General features: G+C 43.2%; 1 protein-coding gene across 5 annotated transcripts in view; it reads left to right on the top strand.

Moving 5' to 3' along the window:
• Positions 1-23542, top strand: part of SPIN1 (spindlin 1) — a 66608-nt gene that overhangs the window by 31463 nt on the left and 11603 nt on the right. For 3 of the 5 annotated variants that reach the window (XM_073670999.1, XM_073671001.1, XM_073671000.1), the window contains exons 2-4: positions 15660-15869; positions 20590-20638; positions 22144-22397. In XM_073670999.1, the coding sequence (XP_073527100.1) occupies positions 15818-15869; positions 20590-20638; positions 22144-22397 (355 nt within the window). In that variant the 5' untranslated portion in view covers positions 15660-15817. The remainder of the gene's footprint in view (positions 1-15659; positions 15870-20589; positions 20639-22143; positions 22398-23542) is intronic. The other 2 variants (XM_073671002.1, XM_073671003.1) reach the window with 1 other exon arrangement.

Here is a 23542-nt window from a genome sequence, read left to right as displayed (position 1 = left end):
CATCCTGAAGTTCTTACAGAAAGGGTTTGAGTTAGGTCTGGCTACCAGTACACTTAAGGTCCAGGTTTCTGCCTTCGGTGCGCTATATAACCATAACCTCGCAGCCAATAAATGGATTACAAGGTTCATTAAATCTTGTGGTAGATCTAGACCAGTCTCAATACCCAAAGTTCCTCCATGGAACCTAAATTTAGTACTTGACGCCCTAACTATGGAACCCTTTGAACCAGTTCAGGAGTTGTCTGCAAAATGCATAACTCTCAAAACAATTATTTTGGTAGCTTTAACATCGGCCCGTAGAGTAAGTGATTTGCAGGCCCTATCCATAAATCCTCCATATACACAAATATTTGAGGCTAGAATAGTATTGAGGCCTGATCCAGCCTACCTTCCTAAGGTTGCGCTCAAGTTTCATAGATCTTAGGAAATTGTTCTGCCCTCCTTTTGTAACTGCCCAAAGACCCCAGGGGAGCAAAAGTTTCATAACCTTGACGTTAGAAGGGCTCTATTACAATACATAAAAGTAACTAGCCAGTGGAGACATAGCCAATCCCTGTTTGTAGCCTTCCAGGGGAGTAGGAAGGGTTATGGGGTGACAAAAGCAACTATAGCCAGATGGATTAGGGAGGCCATTTGCTTAGCCTACTCGACTAGTAACACCCCGATCCATGTCTGCATCAAGGCTCACTCCACCAGAGCTGTGGCTACCTCCTGGGCAGAGAAGGCAGAGGTATCAATAGATCAGATCTGTAAGGCCGCTACATGGTCATCACCATCTACCTTTTTCAAACACTACCGTTTGGATCTATCCTGCCTATCTGACTTAACCTTTGGTAGAAGGGTGCTGCACGCGGTGGTCCCTCCCTAAGGTGTTTTTTCTCCAAAATTCTCTCAGGTGTGCTGTCATGGGTGAAGGGAAAACACCAAGGTTACTTACCGGTAGCCGGTTTTTACCAGAACCCATGACCGCACCTGTATATCCCCCCCCCCCCCCCCCCCTCCCCTTCTTTCTCACCATGTGGGTGTGCACGTTTGTTGGGTGTTATTTGATGTGATGTTGGATTTTGTATATAACTTTTTTATAGAGGTCCTCTCAATGCTCTGTAACCAACTGAAGCGGAGGAGAGGTGCCACCCCTTTATTTCAGATGGTTTCCTGTCCTCGAAGGGCGGATCCTCTCTCTCAGGTGTGCGGTCATGGGTTCTGGAAAAACCGGCTACCGGTAAGGAACCTTGGTGTTCATCATTTTTATATAAAAAATTAAAAGCAAAGGTAGAAGGAGTTGGGGGCAACGGGAATGGCACTGGGATGATCAGGAGAGGCACTGAAATGGTTAGATCTCCATCAGCAAGTGAAAGAGTGAAGATTACAGGTTAAAGTCTTCTAAGGGGAATAAAATATGGTTAAAAAAAAGAGGATTCAAAAATATAAAAATTGAAATCCCTCCCTTTTATTCCCCTCCCCATTAAATTTTATTTTAAACTGTTTAGTGTCTTTCAAAACTGCAACTCATTATGTAAAAAAGCAAGAACAAGCCCTCATACAGCTCAGCCTCGAGAGTCATAAAATAATAATAAAAAAAAAAGTTAGGGCTCTTGGTAGTGGAGGAGAAAAAAATGAAAGCACAAAAAAAGTGAAATTGCCAGGAGTGAAAAAGGTTAATGGCTAAATGCTTTGCAGTGTAGTATGCCATGAAAGTGAGGCCTGTTTGATATGACCTGGCTGCATAGAGGTGGCTATTACCATCTAGATGCTTTAGTTACTATTGACAGCAGCATCTAAGGAGTTAAACTGCCATTGTCAGTGCCAACACCGATCATGGCAGGTGCAGTAGGGTGTCGCTTATAATAGGCAGGTGCTGCATTTTTACCCTCTTGTATCTCAGGTGAGTAAAAAGAATTATTGGCTGTCACTATGGGGTTAATAAAATCAGCAGTCTGGGCTGCCCACTGATTCAATAAATACATAGGGAAGCCACAACCTGATAGACCAAAAGTGGTCAGTTAATGGTCTTATTTTATTCCCGCTGCTCCCCTGAGTATTCTGTTTTTTAAAAAACTTCATACAGTTTCAGAGATATTGCCCTTTTTAGTTAGAAAACACCATAAAAATCACTACTAAGGGGGATGTGGCTCATAGGATCCCGTAGGGGTGTAATGTACAAAGGCCAATGTGTCGGCAATAGTGGAATGGTGAATTTAAAAAAACAACAAATAATTGCTTGGGAAAGCAGTCAAAATAAAATAACCACATAAAGTAAAACTTCTCCGATTGACAGTGCTATATATGTGACCAATAGTAGTAGTAGTAATGCACCCGTTCAGTATTTGGTCAGTATTTTACATCAGTATTTGTTCCACTCCTGGTTTTGGCTTACAATCAGAGGGAAAGCATATTAAAAACATGCCACTTCGGTATTTATCACCCACTCCTGGTTGTGGCTTACAGATACTGAAGGTGGGAACATGGCTTTACCATTTCATTTGTCCTCTTCTTTCAGAAATCCCTGAGGCAGAGATCTAGAATCTTAAGGTGGAAAAAATATTCATAGCTACTATGTGAAATATAATATTGGAGGAGTAGTCAAGTATTCCCTAACTGCATTTCCCTAGACATTCTTTTTTTTCAAAAGATCTTGACAAAAACAGGGCTATTTATAATGTAACTAAAATATAGGCCCTATTTTAACCAAGACTGGTGGTGTTCATGCTGATCTTGATTAGGGGGCATGTTGCAACTGACACCTTATTCATTAAGCGTTTTCTACCAGGTCTTGTCGTTTTTCGCTTTGATGAATCAGGGCCATAGACTTCTGTAGCAGAATTGTCTGCAGCAGACAAATGGTTTGTTTGCAATTCAACTTCAAATAAATATTTGCCCTGAAAGTCTCCAGTTTTTATGGCTACCTAGAGGCTTCTACAGTTGACCACAGCAAAAGCATTTTTCCACTCAACATCAGGCTCATGTATAGACCTACACATGAGACTTAATACCAAACAGATGAGGGAGAGGGGAGCCATGGCACATTGACACCATGCCACCAGACAGCCATTCAGTGGGCCGAGTTGGTAGAGTTGCTGTCCAGGTTTCTCTCGGCTTTCTGCGAAGTGATCTAAGGGCTGTACCCAGGTCAGTAAGTATCGTTCTATGAAGGTGTATAATGTGCCCCCAGTCCTGTGCGGTTTGGTCTGTGGTACTAGAGATACTCCTGGGGTGTCCTGCAGTCATGTCACTGAATATGACTTTGGGGACAGGACATAGATTCAGCTCTGGGTGTAAAGCGGAGTCCACTTACTGGCTAACAGTTTAGTTGTGTGTAGTGTCTCAGCCTAATCTGCTGCATATCCCCCCTGGTTTATATTTATATAATTTTTGATCCTAGTGCCAATAAAAGGTGTAATTCAAGGGCCGGGAACCTCAGGCCCGCGGGCCATTTACGGTCCTCTATAACCTTTTCTGAGGCCCCCGGGGACCACAGAGTTTGGGCCGGCATCTGTGTTTGACGGCTGCCAGCCTTTTAATTTCTTCTTGCTGTGTGAGCATGCGCACGCAGCGTTCACTACTGAATGGTGAAGCGCATGCAGCGTCAGGACGTACCTTGTGGGAAAAGTTAGCGCGTGATTTGTACGTCTCGCAAAAGATAGTATAAATATCAAAATGGCCCTTGGCAGAAAAAAGGTTTGCCACCCCAGTGTAAGTGATGGAATATAGGGTGTGGGGTGCTGGGTGTGTTTTTTTGTTTGTTTTTTTAAAAAAAAAAAAAAAAAAACTCTGCCCCCCCACACCCCGTATTCATCACTTAAACCTTTTGGTGGCACAAAAATCAAATGGGTTATAGAAATCTAAACCATGGGGTTATGCAGCAGGTTAAGTTAAAAAAAAAAAAAAAAAAAGACTCATTTGCCTAACCAAATATTTTCATACATGCACAAACCTATAACATATATACTGATCTACAGATGTACATTGTCGATATAGTACCTGTGAACACCACCATTTTACCTTTGCACAGTGATGGTCAGTAGCAGTAAATTGCTGTTGCCTGGTAGTGTTCATCATCATCCTATAATAAAACTCACTACTTGCAGCTAGTGCTAGGCAGTAAGTAAGGAGCTTGTTCTATCAAAGTTAGGCCTCTTTCACACGTCCGGATATTTCCGGTACTTGAAAAACCAGTGCCGGAGATGTCTGTGTATGATACATGTAGCAACCCTGTGCCGCATCAGTATCACATGTACCGGCGCCTGGGAATCAGCGATACAGTTAGCGCTGTTCCCAAGCGCCAGGTGCTGAACGCTGCCCTCCTCATTGTCCCCTGCCGGCGCTGCAGTCAGCACGAGCAAGGGACAATGTTGAGAGTAGCATTCTGCTCCCGCTGTGTCCGGACGTAAAAATAAGACTAAAATTTAAAAAATTCTTATACTCTCCTGTCTAAAGATGTAATCCACCTGACCGCTCACGCCGGGGAGAATGACTCTCTACCGTGATCCCCGGCGTGGCGCTCAGTGAGTGACAGGACCCATTCATTTGAGACTGACTCATGTGGAATCTGACACCACATGTACTCAAAACACTGACACAAAGTGCAGATGTGTGTGTGCGCCTGGACTAACTTGGAGTATGAGAGATACCGAGCACTTCTATACCCTATTCTCCTCAGCATTTCCTTGCCTTAGTTGCCACCAATGCCCAACTTCTACTCAAGGGGAGGAGGAATTTTGGTTTATAATAGTAAATATTTTTTTACTGTGTATGTGTTAGATATATTTCAAGAGTTTGTGCAAATGCACTAGTCTGTTTTGTAGGCTAAATAGCTGGGTGATCCTACATCGCAGCCAGAGTTAACAACTTGCCGTTTCACTGTTTTTGTTTTTTTTGTTTTTTTTTCTGAACTGGACCAAAATTCAGTCAGTCCAAAATGTTTAGACATATGCAACTCCCATTAATAAAGACCTCGCTGCTTAAGACGTCCAAAATAAGAGCATGTTCTGTGTAATACCTAGCATACAAGGTGGTACATTTCTGTGTGTGTGTGTCCTTCTTTTTTTTTTTTTTTTTTGGTGAGGCGGGGGGGGGTGTTTAGGAGGTATGGAAAAATGCTGCAAAGTTGGCGTGCTTTAAACAATAAAAATGTTAATAAAGTGAACAAAAGAGAAACTTACAATACTTTGGTATTAACTTCTGTCTTCAAAACCATCAAAGCATCCATTCACTTAGGTACACATGCACACAATTATTTTCAGTTTTTGAAGGATCTTGGTAGGGAAGTTGTTCAAAACATCTTGGGTAACTAGCCACAGATCTTTTCTGGATGTAGGCTTGCACAAATCCTTTTCTCTCCATGTAATCCCTGACACAGACTTAATGTTGAGATCAGGTGTTTTAGATAAATCCTGGGGACTATGCGTCTCTGATGACTAGTCCTTGGCAGGTTCCTGGTAGCATCTCACCACCCCGCTTCTCAGTGTGTCAGTTTTTACCAACAGATTTTCACCAGTTTTTCTTGGTTGAAAACATGAAGTTTCTCAACATTCTCCTATCAAACAGTTCAGGAAAAACAGATGGCACACGGATAGCCTCTGAATGTGGTCATAGATACTGGTCCTGTAGACACTGATATATCAGAAATCTTTGTGCTATTTGAGGAAAACGTATACATGGGAACTACTCCGTAGACTAACATAGATGTGTGTATTATCCGTGAAAAGACATGGATAGTACTCGTACGAGAAACTGACGTCTGAGCGCTAACACATACACAGCTGCAATAAGCCTATGTGCCCACGCTTTGGATGCAGCATGTTTTTGCTGCGTTCTATTGAACGCAGGTAAATCTGCATGTGTTCACTGAAAAATGCGGATTTACCTCATTCAATACATTCTGGTAGTTAAATATCTGTTGCGGAGACTAGCGAATCCCCGAGATAATTTGACATGCTGCGGCTCTGAAAGGCTCGCCCCATGTTTACGGGTAATCCACAGCCTCTGATGCACGCATAGTGGACATGGGATTTTTAGAAATCCCATCCACGATGCTGTAACATCTGGACGCTGCGGGTTTGACGCTGCATAAACCTGCAGCATTTCCTGATCATGGGCACGTACCCTTAGACAGCCAGTGCCTCATTCAAGTTGACTGTTTGGGCAGCATGAATCGTCTGATGGGTTCTCTTTTTAAAGGGAACCTGTCCAGTGAAAAAAAGCTATTAACCTGCAGATATGGGTTACCTGCAGGTTAATAGCGTTCGGAACCTGCCTGGCGCCCTTTCAGCTCTACTGCTGGAAGGAAATGAACTTTATTCGTCTTGGCAGCATTCAGTTTCCAGTCCTGGGGTGGTGCCAGCGCGGGTTTAGTCACCGCTCTGTGTATAGAGTGGCGGTTGTAACCACGCACCCAGCACTGAGTGACTGTAGGCTCAGCATTGGTTAAAGTTCCATAGAGGGACGAAGTCAAAAAGTAAAAAAATAAAAATAATTCTAAAAATATTTAAGCAAGGTTTTTTTTTTTTTTTTTTCTCATTAAAAAGTACGTTTTTATATTCACCCAAATTGTTTTTAGTTTTATGAGATATTTGTATTAAAGGAGTTATAAGCTGATCATGTGATGGCAGCTTAGTAGATACAATTATACATAGTCATACACTATAAAAAGGTTTAGGTCAAACACTAGAATGGGTGGGAAATTTGAGCTTTACTTTTGCTGCAGGTGTCAAATACGCAGACCTGATTGGAGAACATCATACTTTAACTTGACAAATCATGATAAATGTTTGACAGGGTGTCTTGAAACTGCTGATCTCCAGGAAAAATTAGACTGGTTTGTTATCCTGGGGTCGCTGCCCAGTATTATACATGTGTACCTTCTTAATTGGGTGGTCAGACAACCCCCTTCTCAATCCTCATGTTTGCTACCAGTAAAATAACGCCTATACTATCCTACGGTGCTGGCACTGTTCCAGCGGTTCCACTGTTACTATGTCTCGCATGACTTTGTGTCACTTGAGCCCTGCAGCCGATCAGCACTTGCTTCACGCTTCTTCGGATGTAATTGACATCCGAAAGAGCAGTGGCAGCTCTCTATTCTTTCTTAATCCAGATCTCTGCTTTTTATAAAGGCGGGGAAAGTGAAGGAAGCACTGATTGGCCTGAGGGGCTTGTGTGACACAGTCACACGAGCCAATGACGACACCGCTGGGTCAGCATTGGAGGTATAGGTGTTTTTTATGGGGGGGTGAGAGGTGTATCATTGAGAAGGAGTTATCGGAGTAGTGAACAACCCCTTAAAGATCTGGATTTTTGTCCAGTTGCAGCCACATTGGCCATTACAGTGGACTGTTTCATGTTTTGTTTTTTACTTTATATTTTTTTCATACTCCCTTTCAAAATGAAATATTGAATTTCTGATAAGTGAGCAGTAGTGTTGAGCGATACCTTCCGATATCAGGAAATATCGTATCGGATTGGATCGGGCCGATACCCAAAAAGTATCGGATATCGCCGATTCCGATACCGGAAACCAATGCAAGTCAATGGGACACAAATATCGGAATGAAAATAAACCCTTTCTTTCCTTGTAGGTTAATTCTACATGAAGTAAAACAACTAAGAATAATGTAGAATGACATGAAAAGCCGGCAATTCATCAGCGCATACACCGGTACCCGACAATTTACAACAGAAAGAATAGAGCTTCACACATAGATTAGATAGAAACATGTCAGTCACATATATATGAAGTACAGTGACAGTGTTGCTTACTGTACTTGTCATTTAGTGTAAAGGATTTATTTAAAAAAATATTAGTGTTTTCATGCACCGTCTCTTTAAAAAAGCCGGCCGGCAATTCAGCATCTGTACCCGACAATTTAGAATAGAAAGAATAGAGAATCATACATAGATTAGATAGATAGAAACATGTCAGTCACATATATATGAAGTACAGTGACAGTGTTGATTACTGTACTTGTCATTTAGTGTTAAAATAAAGGATTTATTTAAAAAAAAAATTGGCGTGGGGTTCCCCTTAATTTTAGGCTCTAGCGGAGGTTAAGCAGACGGCTGGGGCAAATGTTTGAAGCCTGGGAAGGGGGTAATACCCACGGAGCTTCCCAGGCTACTACCCACGGAGCTTCCCAGGCTACTAATATCAGCCCCCAGCTGAATACCTAGCCTTTACTAGCTATTAAAATGGGGGAACCCCCCCAAAAAAATAACGTGGGGTCGCCCCTAATTTAATAGCTAGCAAAGGCTAGGCAGACAGCTGGGGGCTGATTTTAATAGCCCAGGAAGGGTGCCATGAATATTGGCCCCCTCCCAGGCTAGAAACACCAGCCGTCAGCCGCCCCAGAAATGGCGCATCCATAGGATGCGCCAATTCTGGCACTTAGCCTCGCTCTTCCCACTGCCCTGTAGCGGTGGCAGTGGGGTAATAGGGTTGGGGTTGATGTCAGCTTATAATGCCAGCTGACATCAAGCCCAGGTTAGTAATGGAGAGGCGTCTATAAGACACCCCCATTACTAACCCCATAGTCAAAGTTAAAAAAAAAAAAACACAAACACCCAGAATAAAGTCCTTTAATTGAAATAAAGACACAATTCTTTATTGTTCTAAATTAAACCATACTTACCATCACGCCCATTCCAGCTGAAGCCAACGATCTCCTGCAGTAAAAGTAAAATAATAAAGCAACCTCATCCTTACCTTTCCATGGCTCCCACGACAGCTTCAGCTCTGTTACATCGAGATGACAGGCTGGACCGCAGGAGAACGCTGCCATCCAGCCTGTCATCCCGCAGACACTGAGAAGCGCAGGCATGCTTCCACTCCTCAGTGTCTGGCTGTGACGGCATCCAGATGAGCCGAGTTCATGTCCAATGAACTCAGCTCACCTCATGCACGTCACTGACAGCGTGGGAAAATTCTCACGCTGAAGTGCTGAGTGAAGGAGAAATTTCCCACGCTGTCAGTGACGTGCATGAGGTGAGCTGAGTTCATTGGACATGACCTCGGCTCATCTGGATGCCGTCACAGCCAGACACTGAGGAGTGGAAGCATGCCTGCGCTTCTCAGTGTCTGCGGGATGACAGCCTGGATGGCAGCGTTCTCCTGCGGTCCAGCCTGTCATCTCGATGTAGCAGAGCTGAAGCTGTCGTGGGAGCCATGGAAAGGTAAGGATGAGGTTGCTTTATTATTTTACTTTTACTGCAGGAGATCGTTGGCTTCAGCTGGAATGGGCGTGACTGTAAGTATGGTTTAATTTAGAACAATAAAGAATTGTGTGTTTATTTCAATTAAAGGACTTTTTTCTGGGTGTTTGTGTTTTTTTTAAATACTTTACTAGAAATTCATGGTGGTCATGTCTAATATTGGCGTGACCCCATGAATTTCGGGCTTAGGGCCAGCTGATAATGCCAAGCTGGCCTTAACCCCTTTATTACCCAGTGAGCCACCGCACCAGGGCCCTGGATGAGTTGGGTACAGCGCCAGAAGATGGCGCTTCTATGAACGCGCCATTTTCCGGGGCGGCTGCGGACTGCAATTTGCAGCGGGTGGGGCCCAGAAAGCTTGGGCCTCCCTGCGCTGCAGATTCCAGCCCCCAGCTGCCTAGTTGTACCTGGCTCTACACAAAAATAGGGCGAAGCGCCACACATTTTTTTTTTTTAATTATTTCATGAATTTCCTGAAATAATTTAAAAAAAATTGACGTGGGGCTTCACACTATATTTGTGTCCAGCCAGGTACAGCAGGCAGGAACGGGCTGCCCCCAACCACCAGCTGCCTATTTGTACCTGGCCGGACACAACAATATAGGGAAGCCCTTTTTTTCTTAATTATTCCATGAATTTCATGAAATAATTAAAAAAAAAAAAAAAAAAAAAAAACGTGGAGCTTCTCCCTATTTTTGTGTCCAGCCAGGTACAACTAGGCAGCTGGGGGCTGGAATCTGCAGCGCAGGGAGGCCCAAGCTTTCTGCCCCCCGCTGAAAATTGCAGTCCGCGGCCGCCCCGGAAAATGGCGCGTTCATAGAAGCTGGATGCTGTACCTGGCTGGCATACAAAAATATGGCGAAGCCCACGTCAAAAGTTTTGGGAAAAATTAATTAAAAAATAAATAATAATTTAGGGACTGCATCTTTATTAACTCCTCAAATGTCATTTAGTGTTAAAATAAATGATTTATTTTAAAAAAAAAATGGCGTGGGATCCCCCATAATTTTAGTCTCTAGCGGAGGTTAAGCAGACGGCTGGGGCAGATGTTTGAAGCCTGGGAAGGGGGTAAAACCCACGGAGCTTCCCAGACTACTAATATCAGCCCCCAGCTGAATACCTAGCCTTTACTAGCTATTAAAATGGGGGACCCCCCCCAAAAAAATGACGTTGGGTCCCCCCTATTTTAATAGCTAGCAAAGGCTAGGCAGACAGCTGGGGGCTGATATTAATAGCTCAGGAAGGGTGCCATGAATATTGGCCCCCTCCCAGGCTAGAAACACCAGCCGTCAGCCGCCCCAGAAATGGCGCATCCATAGGATGCGCCAATTCTGGCACTTAGCCTCGCTCTTCCCACTGCCCTGGTGCGGTGGCAGGGGGTAATAGTGGTGGGGTTCATGTCAGCGCCAGCTGCCATGAAGCCCAGGTTAGTAATGATGGCCGTCTATATGACACCCCCATTACTAACCTACAAAGTGTTAAAAAGAAAAAACACACTACACCCAGAAAAAAATAATTTATTTGAAATAAAACACACCATTTTATTTAATTCTTAGTTTACTAAAAAAAAATAGTTACCTGTCCACGTTCCTGCGCTGATCTCTCATGCACAGCTGTCACATCTGGAGATGGTGACAGCTGTGCATGGCTGCTGTAAGCTCACGCTGCCGGGAACACGTCCGATCCCGGCAGCGGGAGCCACTGACTGAGGTCACCGGAGTGCATTCAGGCAGCGCAGCTCCGGAGACCTCCTTTACGGCACTGCTGTACCGTGGGAATTTCTCACGATACAGCAGTGCCGTAAAGGAGCTAACCGGAGCAGCGCTGCCTGAACTCCGGTGAACCCTTACGGCCCCGTCATTCTAGCGGCGGCAGCGGTTCAGAGCGGTCACATTCTATGTGGCTGCTCTAAACTGGAGATCATCGTGGGACACTCGTGGACTACTACGGAGGGGTAAGGATAAGGTTGTGGTTTATTATTTTATATTTTATTACAGGAGATCGATGGCTTCGGGGAATTAGGTGTCTAGGTGAGTATAGGTGTAGTTTTTTATTTTTTACTTTATTTTAGGTGGCGATCGGCGGGGACAGGTAATGTATGAACTAATTTCTTTTAGGTAACCACTGGCCACCAATGACATGTATCTAACATTTATTGGGGACACAATAGGGCAATTTAAATAGCAGGATCAGGCTGATGGGAACTACTGCTCCCATCAAGCTGATCCTGCTGGCACGAGTGGACGGGGGACAGACATAGGCCGATGGGAGTAGTAGTGTCACATCGGCCTATGTCTGCCTGCACGCACAGACACCCCCCCCCCTCCACGCACAGACACCCCCCCCCCCCACGCACAGACACCCCCCCCCCCCCCCCACGCACAGACACCCCCCCCCCCCACGCACAGACACCCCCCCCCCCACGCACAGACACCTCAGCTGATACCTCAGCTGTTCATTTGAAATAACCGGCGGGAAAGCGCAGCACAGAACGGGAAAGCCGGCGGTGAAGTCTTTTCACTGCCGGCTTCCCCGCCCGGGTCCTTCGCTCCCCTCTCCTTGGTGCTGCACTCCCCGCCCGGTCCTTCACTACTTGGTGCTGCGCTCCCCGCCCGGTCCTAATTTACGATTGGGATTGGAGGTGGCGAGGGGAGCGGAGGATCGGGGTGGGAGGCTGCGGGGAAGCAGTATGGGGCTGTGTGATTGTTTAAAAGCCGGCGGCTTTTTACCGCGCGCCGGCTTTTAAACAATCAGGAGAATTCTCCCACGCTGGGATGGCATTCTGATGACAGGCTGGATCGCAGCTGAGCGCTGCCACCCAGCTTGTCATCCTTCACAGACACTGCAGAGCGCAGGCATTATGGGAACTTCCGATTCCGGTATTCGATATTATAAAAGTATCGGAATTAAGTATCGGAATTCCGATACAGTGAATATCGGCCGATACCCGATATTTCAGTATCGGAATGCTCAACACTAGTGAGCAGTGTACATGTAGTAATTGCCTTACGTGGTCTCACAATACTTCTATAGCTGTGAGTGTTGTCACAGATGGTGGTTGAAAATGATTTAGAATAATCCATATTCCCCACTGTAGAAAAAAAGAAAAAAAAATCTGCTATATTCCACAGTATGTTTCTAATTTAACTGAAATATGATCTCTTTATTTTGTATACCATTATCTGGGTGACTCAGTTTTTCACCTTTTTATGCTTTACTTTGGTGCATGTAGGCATATGGCGACTTGTTTGCTTTGGAGCCAGCTCTGAAAATGTATTTACTGTATTTTTCTGACAATTTTGGAGGAAAATGGGGGGTGCGTCTTATAGTCTGAATGTTGGGGGGGGGGGGGGGGATTGTGTGTGTGTGTGTGTGTGTATATATGTATGTATATATGTTTGTATATGTATATATAGTTAGCATGGGGCACACTGAATATTCATGCTCCTTAATAGCAGCACACAGTGTAGCCGCGCTGCGGCTCCTGCTGCTGCTGGAATCGCCTGTGCCCGCTGTTACAGGGTATGAATATTCAACCTCTTGGATTGGTTGCATGGATTTATATAGTGTGACCTAGTTGTCAAGCACTTTCCAAGTGATGCTAAAATCGCCTGGAAAGCGCTTGTCAACCCGCATGCGGAAACGCATGTATTCCGCAGGAAAAACGCATGTACAATCTGCATGCGTTTTTTCTGCCAGGGAGATGCAGAAATGATGCAGAAATTTTCTGCTTCATTTCTGCATCGTGTGCACATACCCTAACTTTGAAAATCTGACAGTAGTATATATCCTGCCAAAGTCACTAGAAATTATAGCCTTATGCTAGCTGATCGAAAATAATATTATGTTCACGCGTTTCTTATTTTTCTGCAGTCAAAACCCGATCTCTTGGCAGCTTAAAAAGCTGTGGACAAAACACATCTTTTGCTGCCTTTTTTGCAGCTTAGCTTTTCTTGCTGCTTCCCCCCCCCCCCCCCTACGTATTTTAGGATACAAATGTTTCCCCAACAATGAAAGATGTATGTGAAACCGTAAAAAATATTTCTGTATGCAAAAACAGAATGGGGAAGTTGAATTGGTCGGGCGTTACTTAACACATTGGTAGGGAATTAATTTGAAGGGGCATTGCTCACCTTCACACATTGGTCAGGCTTTGTTTACGTGCACATATATCACTAATTTAATTAAACTGTATTCTTACTAAGGCCACGGCCCCACTATCAGTTTTCGGTCCGTATTTGTTCCTCACCTGGTTTTGGCTCCCACGCCTGAGAAAAAATACTGACCGAATACGGATAGTGGGGCCGTGGCCTTAACGTTCATGCTCATGTGAGGATAGCAAGACATTATGGTTTAAGCTTCGAAAATCACAAAAAAATGTTTCACATCCTTCTGTACCTGTTTTTGTTTCACCAAAAACTAAAAGCAGCGTATTTGCTGTGTCTTTGCATTTACTCGTTGCTTTCTATGGGTGACAGAATGCTGCAAAAAAATGCTAAAAGAATTAACACGCTGCAGTTAAAAAAAAAAAAAAAAAAAAAACACCCAGTTTTCCAATTCAGTCATGGAAAAAAGCAGGTGTGTGCATGGGATTTCTGAAATTTCAGCTTTTACTGGTCCTGTAAAAAGCAGCTTTTAATTATTAGAAAAAATGCCGCAAAAATGCAATGTGTGAATGTGACCTAACTCTTATCTGTGGCCAAAAAAGTGTGATTGTACATGTTTAAGTCCCCTACTAACATAAATCACTAGATCATCAAAATTTTAAAATACTATAAAGGGAATCTGTTAGTAGGATCAACCCTCCTAAGCCGTCTATATGGGCATGCAGATCATAGGAAGCTGAATAAAATGATGCATTGATATCTGCGATCTGATGTCTTATTCCAGAGAAAAACCTGTTTTTCTTATATGTAAATGTACTGTTAAGATCTATGGGCCGGACACTGACCTGCATGAGAATCTGCCTCTAGATCTTATGTTAAATGAAAGGTGGTGTTACCAGTGTGATGGGTAATGACTGACACTTTGCTCTCATAATTACACACTGCTCTGCAGTGGGTGCTGCAGTTGTCGTCTCGTAGTATATCCGCTTCCATCTCACAGGCAGTGGAGTCTTTGTAATCAGATGAGGTTCTACTCTGCTGTACTGTTATAATCGGGCACAGCTCTAGCAGAGCTGCCAGCACTATGAGAGAACAACTGCAGCTGCAAATGTTTTTTGTGATAAATTTCACTTCTACTGTTCAGTGTTCTGATCCCGTTGCAGAGCTCTGTGTGATTATGAGAGCAAAGTGTCAGTCATTACACATCACACTGGTAATTCCCCTTTGTATTTAAAATAATCTCTGTGGGCCAGATCCTCATACATATCAGTGTCCAGCCCATAGTCTGGAACAGATCATTTATATATAAGAAAAACATAGATTTCTCTTTAATAAGACATGAGATTGCAGATATAATTTCATTCAGCTTTCTATGACCTGCCTGTTCATATAGACAGACTGCTTAGGAGGGTAGATCCTACTAATAGATGCTCTTTAAAGGGAACCTGTCAGGTCCCCCATGCCCTCCAACCCAGCAGCATTCACCTATGTATGATTAAACCCGCTGCCTAGCCAGCCCTCTATAATGTAATTCAGTTACAGTTCCTATGCTAATGAAGGCTTTGACTAGACAATGGGGCGTTAGTTAACATGGAAAGAGGGCTGTCTAGTTTGGGTTATCACGCCCCTGTGGACGTGATAACAACATAATTTGCACGAGTGGCGTCATCGCTGCTCATGAAAATCTAGCGTATGCGTGCCGCTCATTTCGACAGTGTCAATGCGTCTCTGAAGCTGGGTGTACGCTTCCCAGCTATAGGGGTGCTCTGCGCATGACCAGAAGTTCAGAAGATGGCTTTCGGTGATGTGCAGTACGCCTCTGAAGCCGGGAAGCATACACCCGCCTTCAGACACACATTGACGTTGTCCAAATGAGCAGCGCGCATGCGAGATTTGTATGAGCAGCAATTAGGCCCACAGGGGTGTGACAACATGGAAAAAGGGCTGACTAGGCTGGGCAACTAACACCCCATCGACTAATCAAAGCCCTCATTAGCATAGGAAACCTGGGCATTATAAATGCTTTTTTAAAGCATTTATTTAACTGAATTACGTCATGCAGGGAGTTTAATCATGCTGGGTTGGAGGGCATGGGGGACCTGACAGGTTCCCTTTTTAAATGTTTTATCCAGGAGTCTGATATTTGATCCCATTTTTGCCAGGTAGCAGAATGTCCTTAAAGACCTTTCAAGGTGTCAGTCTGTCTAATAATGGCATCCTAGTTTGTTAATCACTGGATGGTTGTTCCATTATCTCCCCTCACTCTGCCTCATGTGTTTTTTGATTTTGTGCTTTGTTTCCCTCTATTCTCAGCCAACTTATGAAAATGTTGGTTTTGTTTTGTAGAAAACCTGCTGTTTGGTGGCACTTCACGGTTGAAAATCTTTGTGCGTGAGGTGGAAAGGAAGGGTATCTTTTTCATGTAGACTGCGACCACATCAAACTTGGAGTGACTAATTTTCACCCTAGTTTGGCAGCATTGCTGCCCTTGCTTACACAGATGAATGAAGACTCCATTTGGAAAGGCCGCAGCTCAGCGATCAAGAGCTGATGCAGGTAAAAGTTTGTGGGCTGTAGATTACACGTTTCAGTATCCCTTTCTTTGATCAGCCTTTCACACCTTGACTTCCCTTTTGAGCTGTAGAATGTCTATCAGAGTCTGGCTTTAAAGTCCATGGATTTTAAACTTAGACGTTTTTTTTTTTTTTTTTTAAAAAAGCACAAGGTTTGGCAGTAAACACAAATTGAGTATGAAATGAGCAATTTGATGCTCTTGTGGTCTGTTAGACCTTATTTCTATTCTTTTGGAACAAAGTACTCCTTTATAGAACATAGCATCAACATCCATATTAAATGGATATTCTAAGATTTAAGTTACTATTCTCCTTTCAGACGCACTTTGTACTAATTTGAATTAATCTGCAGTGTCGTGATCTCCAGTTGCTGGCATATAACCCCTTAAACGGAATCTGTCATCATATTTGACCTATCTGAACTATTATTACAGACATACAGGTTATATACTGCGGAGGAGAGTGATCCCTGTATGTCTCACATCAGATGTCTTGAGAAATCCTCTTTCATCACTTTATATAAATGACCTCTTCCACGCTCTGGGGCGGATGGTGTCTGTAAGATAACTCTGCCTCCATAGATTATACATAAAAAGTGGAGTTACCAGTGTGAGACAAGTAACAGAACAGGAGAAATTAAATTTGTCTTCTTACAAACACATTTTTGCAGTTCTCTGCACTCTGCTATATTGCAACCCTGTCTTCCTGTGAGATGGAACCTGAAGCTGAGGTGTTGGGTATAATCACACACAGCTCTGCCGAGGGCGACCATTACACATCACACTGGTAGTGCCCCCTTCATGTATAATAAGCTCTGGAGGCAGAGTTATCTCCCAGGCAGCGTCCTCCCCAGAGCCTGGAAGAGGTCTTTTATATAAAGAGATGAAAGATGATTTCTCCACAACAAGACATCTGATGTGAGACATACAGGGATCACTCTCCTCCGCAGTCTATAACCTGTATGTCCTATGTTAATTGTTCAGATAGGTCAAATGTGGTGACAGATTCCCTTTAAACCAGTTATCCAAAAAAATAAGTGAATATATAAAATATATATTTAACCCATAAGGTAAACGGCTTCCCCCAAAAAAATGCAATCCAAAGTGATTAAAACCTTGTATGTTTCCCAAAATGATACAAATACAAACCTCAGCTGGCACCAAAACACGAGCTCTCCTGAAGCTGCACTCGAGGATAAATAAAACGTCTAAAAATTGATGACAGATTTTTTTTTTTTTTTTTTTTTTTGTTATAAAGTTCATATAATAATTTTTTAGCTAAGTTTTGGTATCGCTGTAAAACCGGAGTCACACGGCCATCGATTCTCTCATCTGGGGCAATCGGGCCAAGTATGCAAATGACACCCAACTCAAACTCTGTCCGAGTGTCACCTTGGTGTGATCAGATTCTTTCGCATGAGAAAATCTTAGCACAGCTATGGAGGAGATTGAGAAAGTAATTTCTCCATTTCCTTAATTACCACGAACTCCGTCAATCTGACTGCACTTGGTTGACATCCGAGTGCAGTCCAATGTTTAACATGTACCCATAGACTTGTAATGTGTGCGCATGGGCCGATTCTTGGATGCAATCACAGCATGCGGCAATTGTTTTCTCATGCCGAATCAGCATGAGAAAATAATAATTAATGTGCTATGCAATAAAACATTGGATAGCACTCTGCCTTGTTATACGGTAGCATGAGTGAGCCCTATTACTGACTTAAAGAATCATTTTGCCCCTTTTTTTTTTTTTCTGAATGGTGACATTGAAAACAAACTACAACTCTCCACATAAAAAAAGGCCTCTCATGGCTTTGTCAACTAAATCTATATGACTCTTTGTAGAAGCGGATGGGAAAAAAAAAAAGTAGAAAATCAAAAATTTGCTGCCTCGTTTAAGGTATTAAAAAGTTCTATATCCAGTTGCCTACTAGCCAGAGCTGTGGAGTTAGTTGTGGGTGGAGTCGGTAGACTTCGAATTCAGCTTTTTAATGTGTTTTCTGGGCTCAATGTTTATGCCATCTCTCTGTGACTGCGGAGTGCCAACTGCTGCCAATGTGCAATATTCATAATCTCCGAAGTCCCATTTACTTCCAGCTCGACAGGTGATTATGCGACAAAGTATACTATCTTCTCATCCACTTCTCTCAATAGAACATTGAGAGATGCAGAAACAGTTGCCAGTTGACACATGATCGAAAGTATGCTGTTTGCATAGTTGCTGTGGCATAACCGCCTGGTCAAGCTGGAAATGGAGGGAAATCCTAACTGTGTGCTTATTACACATGGAGCGTAAATATTTATGTTGAGCCCAGAAAACTTCAGAAAATCACGAATCTCTTAAGTATGTTTAAATACAAAATGTACAATATAAAATACATAGATATTAAGTACATACTTGCCTTATGGATAGCCATTCCCTTGCTGGTGATATTTGGTTATACATTGATCTGTAGTGACGTCTGTTTGGTAGATCTCTACAGTGGCCTGTGTGTTGGGCACATGCTTATGGGAGTCATCGTACATAATAATCTTTTTATTTATATAGTGCCAACATATTCCGCAGCACTTTACAATTCAGACAATTTACAGACCTTATCTGCACTGTCCCCATTGGGGCTCACAATCTACATTCCCTATCAGTATGTCTATGCAGTGTGGGAGGAAACCGGAGGAACCCACGCAAACACGGGGAGAACCTACAAACTCCTTGCAGATGTTGTCCTTGGTGGGATTTGAACCCCAGGACCCCAGCGCTGCAAGGCTGCACTGCTAACCACTGAGCCACCGTGCTGCCTGACATGGGTGTAAAATGTCTGGTAGGGACTCGGACAGCTGTGGCAATGGGCTCTTGACGATTTCTAAAACTAAATAAATTAAAGGTTTACCAAATGTACGTACAGTACAGACCAAAAGTTTGGACACACCTCATTTAAAGATTTTTCTGTATTTTCATGACTTTGCAAATTGTGCATTCACACTGAAGGCATCAAAACTATGAATTAACACATGTGAAATTATATACTTAACAAAAAAGTGTGAAACAACTGAAAATGTGTTTATATTCTAGGTTCTTCAAAGTAGCCACCTTTTGCTTTGATGACTGGTTTGCACACTCTTGGCATTCTCTGGATAAGCTTCAAGAGGTAGTCACCGGAAACGGTTTTCACTTCACAGGTGTGCCCTGTCAGGTTTAATAAGTGGGATTTCTTGCCTTATAAATGGGGTTGGGACCATCAGTTGTGTTGTGCAGATAGTCCTACTAAATAGACTATTAGAATTTGTATTATGGCAAGAAAAAAGCAGCTAAGTAAAGAAAAACGAGTGGCCATCATTACTTTAAGAAATGAAGGTCAGTCAGTCCGAAAAATTGGTAAAACTTTGAAAGTGTCCCCAAGTGCAGTTGCAAAAACCATCAAGCACTACAAAGAAACTGGCTCACATGAGGACCGCTCGAGGAAAGGAAGACCAAGAGTCACTTCTGCTTCTGAGGATAAGTTTATCTGAGTCACCAGCCTCAGAAATCGCAGGTTAACAGCAGCTCAGATTAGAGACCAGGTCAATGCCACACAGAGTTCTAGCAGCAGACACGTCTCTACAACAACTGTTAAGAGGAGCCTTTGTGCAGCAGGCCTTCATGGTAAAATAGCTGCTAGGAAACCACTGCTAAGGACAGGCAGCAAGCAGAAGAGACTTGTTTGGGCTAAAGAACACAAGGAATGGACATTAGACCAGTGGAAATCTGTGCTTTGGTCTGATGAGTCCAAATTTGAGATCTTTGGTTCCAACCACCGTGTCTTTGTGCGACGCAGAAAAGGTGAACGGATGGACTCTACATGCCTGGTTCCCACCGTGAAGCATGGAGGAGGAGGTGTGATGGTGTGGGGGTGCTTTGCTGGTGACACTGTTGGGGATTTATTCAGAATTGAAGTCATACTGAACCAGCATGGCTTCCACAGCATCTTGCAGCGGCATGCTATTCCATCCGGTTTGCGTTTAGTTGGACCATCATTTATTTTTCAACAGGACAATGACCCCAAACACACCTCCAGGCTGTGTAAGGGCTATTTGACCAAGAAGGTGAGTGATGGGGGGGCTACGCCAGATGACCTGGCCTCCACAGTCACCAGACCTGAACCCAATCGAGATGGTTTGGGGTGAGCTGGACCGCAGAGTGAAGGCAAAAGGGCCAACAAGTGCTAAGCATCTCTGGGAACTCCTTCAAGATTGTTGGAAGACCATTTCCGGTGACTACCTCTTGAAGCTCATCAAGAGAATGCCAAGAGTGTGCAAAGCAGTCATCAAAGCAAAAGGTGGCTACTTTGAAGAACTTAGAATATAAGACATATTTTCAGTTGTTTCACACTTTTTTGTTAAGTATATAATTCCACATGTGTTAATTCATAGTTTTGATGCCTTTAGTGTGAATGTACAATTTTCATAGTCATGAAAATACAGAAATTTCTTTAAATGAGGTGTGTCCAAACTTTTGGTCTGTACTATATATATAGATAGAGAGAGAGAGAGAGAGAGAGAGAGAGAGCGCTTTCTCTCCACATATTCCCCTTTAACCTTGACTAACAGTTGTACACAAGTTTGTCACTTCTGTAACAATTTTTGTTTCTGGATGATCTGATAATTGCAAATGTACTTATTTATTTTTCATTGCTTGAAACTTCAACTGTTTTTCTTGTCTACCAGCACATGCAGGCGTCTCTGCAAATATGATGAAGAAAAGGACCTCTCACAAGTGAGTATAGAATAGAAGAATGTGGAATATTTGTGGTTACTTTTTATTCTTGCTGAGCTTTAGGTTTAGAAAATGTCTGAGGGGGGTGTTTTTTTATTTTTTCTTTGCATGGATATTTCAATGTGGCATTAGTTCCTTTTATATTAGGAGATCTGCTAAATTCTGAAAGAAGTTGTCTACTATCTGGGACAACCCCTTTTTAATATGAAATGGTCCCACTTCTATAAATACTATACTATACTGTCTGCGCCAGGTCTGCCGTAGAACACACGACTGTCTGCAGGGCTCTTGTGGCATAACAATTAGCGGCTTCTATTGGACAACTATGCTCTCTCTCTTCCTTTTGGATAAGTGGAAGAAGTGAGAACGCAGTGGCCGCTGATTGGCTGCAAGGCTCATGTGTCACAATAATGCCACATAAACCCCCGGTTGACTCTGCCCTGACAACACCACTGCAAGTGGTGAGTATGTTACATTTTTATTTTACAAGGGGATTGCCATACTTCATATAAAAAGTTAATGTACACATAGTGGCCAACCCCTTTTAATAGCCTTGGTGCTGTTGCTTAGACCAGCTCTGTTGCATCCTTCTTGCAATTTTGCAAATGAAGGATCCTTTAATAAAACTGCAGCACATTGCTGTTGCAGCGGTATGAATGTTTCAGGATCACAGTGCTGCATGTTATCAGTATCCGCCCGTAGACAAGAATTACCAACTGTGTTTTATATTACAGAATTGTTCTTTTAAGTATTTTAGCCCCTTCCTGACATATCATTTATATGTACTTATGGGTCAGGAGCTGTACTCGCTCCATATGCCATGTAATGGCTGTTACACAGCAGGCATCTGCTTCTCACCACTTTTTATTGTTGTTTAACCAGTAGCATTTAAATGGTTTGATTTGAAGAAGGGGTGAGTGGCCCATCGACCTACACATTCTAAAACCCGATCACCAGGTGCAGTGGTATTGTCGTGAAAGCTGGTGGCCTACTGCAGGCCTTGTGGCTGCCATGTTGTTGCTCCTATGTAGTCATGCATTTCAATGTTTTACAATTCAAATACTTTACGGAGACTGAAAAATATTTGAGAAAAATGTAATGAAAAATCTGAATTAAAAAGTACGTTCAAATCTCCCACCTCATTAAAAAAATTAAAATTGTTAAAAGTGCCGTGCAGAAAAACAAGCCTTCATACTTCCCCCATCAATGGAAAAATAAATTTACTAGTCTTGAAAATTGGCGACACAAACCAACTTTGTGCTAATTTTTTTTTTTCCTGTACATTACATAAGTGTATGGTGGTGTTCAAAACCACAAGTCGTTCCACAAACAAAGCAAGCCCTTCATGTGGTTATGTTGTCAGGGAAAAAAGTTATGATGTTTGGAAGATTTTGCAGAAAATAATGAAAGCGCCAAAACAAATTAACAATGGCAGAAAGGGGTTGAATACATGGTGCCTCACAGAATGATATTGTGCCATGTTGTAATAGTCTTATCATTTTTAGGAAACATCGAAGCAATATGGGACCCAGTAAACCAATCTCTCAACCAAGAAGAAATATTGTAGGATGCAGGATACAGCATGGCTGGAAAGAGGGCAGCGGTCCAATAACTCAATGGAAAGGAACTGTTTTGGATCAAGTACCTGTCAACCCTTCACTTTATCTTATAAAATATGATGGATTTGACTGTGTGTATGGACTTGAGCTTCACAAAGATGAAAGGGTGTCTGCTCTCGAAGTTCTACCAGATAGAGTTGGTAAGTGCAGTCTGGTGAATAATTGGTGTGAATCGATCCGCAGATTACGCTCCACCTGCCACATGAGAAGGAAAAGTGCAGCACCCGGGAGAATAACTTTATTCCTGCCGGCTTTTGGTCCATACAGGTGTTGGCGCTGCTACTGTCACCGCTCACAGCAGCACTGAAAGCAGTGGCTGTAAGCACGCCCTGGCACTTTGACTAACGCCTTGCTCTGTAGAGTGCCTTCCTAACTTTATTAACCTGCAGATTAACCATGTATCTGCACGTTACTCGACGTAACAGCTTCCCTGCCGCTGATGGCATCCCTGATTCCTCATTTCATTAGCCAGCCTGATGTGATCGTTGCAGCATGACACACGTGACACTGCACCAGGTTGACTAATCAAAAGTAGAGCCTTGGATGTCAGGTAAAAGCCACTTCTCAGGGCTCCCATCCAGCGGCCATAGATTGCAGACTAGGCTGCTGGACCGGGTTCTGAGTCAATGTCCAACAAACTCCACTGGTGAGTCTATATTGCTTTTACTGGACAAGGGACCATGTGAACTACCGCTAGTGGTGTATGGCAGCTTGAAATGACCAGATAATTACCTTTTGTATGTGGTAGATCACAATAATGAAAATAAAATGTCTAGATATAACAAACTGAGATGTTTACAATCTAAATGCTGCATATATAAGCCGAACAGTGTATATTACTTTAAACCCTAGTAGATGCGCTTTTCCTTTATAAAAATGTCCAGCAGTGTTATGGCTCACCGGAGTGCACTAGCAGGTAGCTGCTGATGTTTAGATGCAGGTAAATCTGAACTTCTATGTTCAAAGATCTTTCAAGTGAAGTTGTTGGCGGGGATGTGGAGTCGATAAGCCAAACCTCCAACTCCTCAATTTCCCAGACTCCGACTCCACAGCGCTGCCTCACTGAGCGTGTACATAAAGTGCAGCACAGATTCATCTCACTGCCTCACTACTGAGCGTGTACATAAAGTGCAGCACAGATTCACCTCACTACTGAACATGTACATAAAGTGCAGCACAGATTCATCTCACTGCCTCACTACTGAGCGTGTACATAAAGTGCAGCACAGATTCATCTCACTGCCTCACTACTGAGCGTGTACATAAAGTGCAGCACAGATTCACC

The sequence above is a fragment of the Phyllobates terribilis genome, unplaced genomic scaffold (genome assembly GCF_046119375.1).
Source record: "Phyllobates terribilis strain yellow unplaced genomic scaffold, ASM4611937v1 Scaffold_1__5_contigs__length_1240528914, whole genome shotgun sequence".
NCBI lineage: Eukaryota > Metazoa > Chordata > Amphibia > Anura > Dendrobatidae > Phyllobates > Phyllobates terribilis.
Note: the sequence above shows the minus strand (reverse complement) of the source record. Positions and strands in the feature narration are given on the sequence as shown.